Source organism: Marmota flaviventris, chromosome 3 (assembly GCF_047511675.1).
Source record: "Marmota flaviventris isolate mMarFla1 chromosome 3, mMarFla1.hap1, whole genome shotgun sequence".
NCBI classification, from domain to species: domain Eukaryota; kingdom Metazoa; phylum Chordata; class Mammalia; order Rodentia; family Sciuridae; genus Marmota; species Marmota flaviventris.
This window is the reverse complement of record NC_092500.1, coordinates 158,741,366-158,747,365: the sequence shown is the minus strand read 5'-3', so window position 1 is coordinate 158,747,365 and position 6,000 is coordinate 158,741,366. Positions and strand designations below refer to the sequence as shown.

The following is a 6,000-nucleotide window of genomic DNA, read 5'->3' as shown; positions in this document are numbered from 1 at the left end:
TAGATTTTTCACCTACAGCTTTTTACTATGTCACTTTAAATCATGTTTTATTATGTATTGATTTATCCTAATTTTGCTAGGTAAGATTTGTATAAGGACACAGAGAAATTCCACAAAGATAGAACAAATTATACACAACTGAGCAGAGAAAACAATGATTATACAGAAAGATTTTTTCAAATTGCCTTGCCCCAGGAGGGATGACATATACCCTGTACAGAGTTAATGCTTAAGATGCTCTCTTTGAGGTGTAAATTGACTCAAATATTGATAAAGATTTTATGCAGTCAAGCTATAATTCATGAAATATTTTAAAGATGAGTAAAAAGCTAATATTGATTAGTATAAAAAATGTGTACTAGAAGGAATGAAAATGTCTTCTTCCATTATATTCACCTCAGTGTCAACTATTATGTTTAAAACAATGTTGAAAAGAATAAACTGCAGGGAATTCACATCATCATCAGCTATTTACATCTTCATGCAATTAAATATGCTAGACTCATGTTTTTTTTCCTTTTATTTCAATTGAAAAACCTGTGATACAGTCCAGGTCTTTTTATTCATACTGAACAAGAGATAAGAGAAATAAATGTGAGTCAATTCAGTCATTTTTTCTTAACTGCAAGAAAAAAAAATGGACTAATCGTGTGTGTAAATGTGTGAGTATATAACAGGCAAAATAAACTCACTTTCTTAAGAGGTTCTGTTTGGTTTGGTTTGGTTCTACATGTTTTCTTCTGTTATTAGGCATCTCAAAAAGTGATCTGTGTACAAGGTCCTGAATGACCTGCTGCATGTAGCTGAGGCATTGATTTCATATAAACAATTCATCAAAATATTTGTTATGAATCAGTTGTTTATTTTTGCAGTCTTCTAAACTGGCTTTAAATGAGCCACTGCTTTAATTAAACAGGATCAATGTTTATGAGTTATTTTCATATCTTCTTTAGGTTAATATAAAAAATGCATACCCTCTTAATATTTGTCTTACTAATTAATTAGGATATTCTTGGTTATGGATTCTTGGATATTATTTTATTAAATAATTGGCAGAAACACGGTTTGCCTTAGACTGCATATCATTTTGATCAATATTAAAATGCTTTATGTTTATTTTAAGCTTAATTCTCCAAATGGCATTATGCAGCATATGTAAATGTTTGTGCTGTCTATAAAAAATAAGAAAGCATTTATAACTTTATCTACTAGATTTGTGATATATCAGAATCAATTGATATTTTTTTCTTTTCTACTATTTTCATCAGTGTTAATTTTTAATTTGTTGTGATCCTGAATATCCTGCAGTTTTTGACTTGCATGTGTCTTTTCCAAAATAACACTGGAATAATGTTGCTTGATATCTCACCTTAGCATGGTTTCATGCCTATTAATCAGAATCAACTTAAAGAAGAACAAAATATTAGGGTAGTTAATTTTTTTTAATTAAAAATCCTCCCTTAGGATTTTGGATTAGTATTAAGGAGTTTTAATTGGATTCAAAATATCTTGTTCTATTTAAATTAAATCTAGGGGGGGAAAAGTCTGTTGGATTTATTCTACTGGAGCATCAACTACGTTGTGGTGTGAAATGGAAATAGACTTATTGTCTGTACTTCAAACTAGTATATTAACTGCAAGACTATTGGTTCACTGATGAATCTCTAGTGTTGAGAAGCGTGACTAGCTTACTACAGCTGCCCAGTAGTTATACTTTTATGAAAAATATAAAAGTACAATTATGTTGAGGCAAAATATTTAAAATGAAGTATGATCATGAGATCTAAAGTTCATCACAAATAGAATTTTTATATGCATACATACAAGTATATTTTGTACATAAAAATGATGTATATAAAGTTCATTCATGTTAATGTTTTAGTTTAATATTTTCTGTTGAATTAGTTGCTTTCCTGAGAGTCTAAAAGGAGACAATTTAGAAAATAGTTTAACTTCAAGAGCACCATGTCTGTTATTTTGAATTAATTTGTTAAATGTGTGGGTAGAATTGTTGTTTTGATCTTTTCTCAACCAATCCACAGTTGTATTTTGTTATGCCTATATATTTGTAAAAGAGACAAGGCTATCTGACACTCTTGAAAATGCTAGAAATGTAGCTAAATATATTGTTTGATATCACAAAAAATGGGTTTAAAAATACTGCTTTAACAAAGAAAATTATTTACTTTTCAATATATGACAAATGTAACAAATTAAGACAAACCAACAATAAAAATCACTTTGGGCATACATTGAAAAACAATATTCAAGATGTCAAGAGCTCTGGTTTTGAAATTCAAAAACCACAGAAAACTTCCCAAGCTAATTTGTGATATGTTCATTTTAAAAATCAGGGAATACATTATGGATCCTTCATGCTACCATGTATACTCCAGAAAAATCATTAGGGAACAGTTGATTTGGTTACAAGATTCTTTATTTGTAAACTATACATAAACAGTAGAAAAGAAAATGCATTATACTTTAAATATTATGTAAGTTCAACATTAAAGTTTTTATTTAGTGTATAAATTAAATGGAAAGAATCCACCAATTTTGCTTTCAATGAATAGTATACCAGGAAAACAGTTAACCCACTGTTGAAATTAAAGATATCAATGTGTAATATTCAACAGGATTTTTCCTTTTTTATTATGGGCACAAAACCATTGGTCTGATATACTTAAAAGTGATGGTGTGCCAAAATGTCTACACAATTAATTAACATGCTAACTTAAATATAGCAATTAAAGTAATTTTTGTTACAGTTAAATCTTAAATGCCACTCCACACAATTATTATAAACCAGTCCACATGGTAATTATGTAACAATAGAAAAAAAGAAAGAAACATATTCCATTTTCTTCATTCCAGCAGCAGTACCTTTACTGGTATTAATTTGTTAATTAGGTGTGCTTAAATATTGCCTAATATCCTACATTGGTATGCATGCTAATCCTTTCTATTTCTATTTTTGCAAGGCACCATACAATACGTTCTCTAAGCTTCAGCACTATGAACAAAAATGGCATAATTCTAATAGTAAATGCAAATATTTATCTAAAATAGAACATAAAATTAGAATTAAGAATTTCAAATTTGACCTTGGGGGCAAATGAAAAACTTTTAGTGAAAATATGGTTAAAATGAATATTTCCTTTTGTCTTCCTAAATTCTGTATCCTAAATTGCTGGTCAGAAAGACAGAAATCTAAAAGTCATGCTGCTTAAGAATATTAAAAATATATATATATGTGTAAGACTGCCATTCAGTTTAAAATAAAAATTAGAAAGGACAACTAAATTTCTAACATTCAAGAATCTGTGGTTTTCCATACTTGCCATTTTATAAAATATCCTATCATATCCAGAATAACTTCATAATTAAAAATGTTAACATAAACACTTTAATAAGATTCTACAATTGTCACTTTGTTTTACCATGTGGTCTCTCTGTTACCCTGATGCTACTTTGGAAAGATCTGGATCATGCATAATTTTATAAAATCCTTGGGGATCAGGTCACTATAAGATGTAAATTTAAGCTGGGCTTTCAGAAAACAAAACACTCATCATCCCAAGCACTCGTTCGTTGTTATTTTTTTATGGAACATTTGCAAAATTTGTTCTTATTCAGAATTTATTTTAGTAGCTCTCCACCACTTTCCTTTGTCTGGCTATACTGCATATATGTTCTCTTTTTCTCTAAGACATACAAAAACTTAAAGTAAATAATTCTTATTTAAACATAAATTTCTATGACTTTTCGTGCCATATTCGAAATAATTATACAAAATATATATGAGGTTTGAAATAATTTTGTTTGGGGGCAACAAGGTAATTCTCCATAGGCAATCACTTTGTCAATATTACAAATGTAGAATTTATTGACCTCAGCTGCCATTAATCAAATGTATCCATCATGATCATCACCATCATCATCATCATCCCCTTCATCTTCGTCATCATCTTCAATTTCATCTTTATCAGTGATGATGTCATCTTCATCTTCTTCATCATCAGTCCAGTCATTAAAATCTCCACTTGCAAAATCTCCAGAGATCTCAAAATCTATAGCTAAAAATAAGTAAGCATTATATTTATTTTGACTGAGTATTGGGGTGATATATATACAAGAGATAAAATACTAATGAAAAATAGGAAAATTAATAAATTTTTAATTTGCTCATCACTTTAATGAAGATGAGAAATAAATGTTATTTGATAAACTGTTACATGTTAAACTGTATCATTTTTTTAAATTTGTGTGCTAATAGCAAAATTATTGTTGAGGTATGCTATACTAAGATTTCTAGTTCAGTAATTTTGATCTCAGTCCGGTTTTTATAGAAGTTCACATGACATATTGAATCTTAAAGTGCTTAAAATTTCTTCTATAAGTGTGGTTGCAGAATAATTGTTCCCCTCCCCCAAATATTTACTTCATGATCCCTAGAACCTATAAATTATAACTTAAATGGAAACTTTGCAAATGTGATTAGGTCCTTATAACTTGAAATGGGGGAGATTTTCCCAGTTTATACATGAAGACCCCAACTGTCAGTTGGGTCCTTAAAAATCAATAAACCTTTCCCAGATGGAATCAAAAGGAGATATGACTACAGAAGGATGGACAAAGAGATGCAAAGTTAGTTTTAATTCGGAGGTAAGTCTCCATGAGATAAGGAATGTGTGTGACTTCTAGAAGGCAGGAAAGACAAGGAGACTGGTTTTCCTCAAGTCTCAAAAAGAGCACTACCCTGCTGATACTGTGATGTTCAGCTTAGTGAGACAGACCCGAGATCTACTCGTGACAGATTGGCAAGATGACAAATTTCTGTAGATTGAGCCACTAAGTTGGAGGGAATTTGTTACTTTGACAAAAGAAATATTTATTAAAAGTATTTTAAAAAAATATTTTAGAAATAGCTAATAATTTTTCTGGAGGTAATAATTCTCATTTATATCTCAGTATGTATTCACTTTTCAACTTCTCAAATGCCAGTGTGTCTTCATTTTTACCTCTTCTGAATATTAATTCTTATAATTCTTTGGTATCTAATTATAACAAATCCAATTAATAAAATTCAATGTTTATGAATTGGTTGAAATCAACACACACTGAAATTTCCATCTTATATGAAGAAAATGTTTCTATTTTCCCATTTCCTGCATATTCTTAATCATAGCATGCTAAGAAATCTCACAAGTCCATGATTCCAACATAATTTTTGTTCACTTTTAATTCATCTTCATATAATTTTCATTCACAAAAAAATGACATTTTATCCACCACTGGCAACACAAATAACTGAAGTAATTAGTAGTACTAACACTTTAACTTACATATTATAAAGAAATATTCTCCACATGTTAAAATTAAATAAGATAGCTATTGAGTACTATGTCTCACTGAAATCTAATCATATTGAACAGGATAGAAAACCAACAACTACTAAAAATGTTACAGAATAAATTAATGTAGAAGAGGAATTTAAGGATTAAATGAGATTACTTTCATTGTTTACTCTTTATCTTTTCCTAAATAATCTATGTCAAATAGCAGTTAACCTGTCTGCATAGGACAGGTCTTCATTCAGTGCTTAGACAAATTAATGAGGATCTCAGTATTGACTATTGTGCTTGGTAATTATTAAAATAACCTTTCTCCTTACCACAGTCTGCAACACCATTTATTCTGGATCCTATGACTTCATTTCCATATCTGTCCACACACCAGCACTGCCCAACACTGCCGTGGCATTGTGTTGGCTTGTAGTAACCATCTTCATCACACAGAGGGATGTACTGTCCTGTGAAATATGCACACTGTCACCCACAAATGCACACATGTGTTTTACCAATAAGCCTTAAGACATACACAGGTGAAGTGCCACTGTATTCCAGGCTACATATTAGTGACATCTGTAGAAGAAAACAGGTATGTGTTCTGCTGTCCTGGAACTGGTATTGCCATAGGAACTGATTAAAACTTATGGAT

The 6,000-nt window shown here is 30.1% G+C and overlaps 1 protein-coding gene across 6 annotated transcripts in view; it reads right to left on the bottom strand.

Annotated features, from left to right (window-relative positions):
* Positions 1-3,906: 3,906 nt before the first annotated feature.
* The window catches only part of Spock3 (SPARC (osteonectin), cwcv and kazal like domains proteoglycan 3), a 417,403-nt gene continuing 415,309 nt past the window's right edge, over positions 3,907-6,000 (bottom strand). For all 6 annotated transcript variants that reach the window (XM_027926978.2, XM_027926980.2, XM_027926981.2 and 3 more), the window contains 2 exons: positions 5,675-5,812; positions 3,907-4,076 (listed from right to left, as the gene is read on the bottom strand). In XM_027926978.2, coding sequence (XP_027782779.2) covers positions 3,907-4,076; positions 5,675-5,812 — 308 coding nt within the window. The remainder of the gene's footprint in view (positions 4,077-5,674; positions 5,813-6,000) is intronic.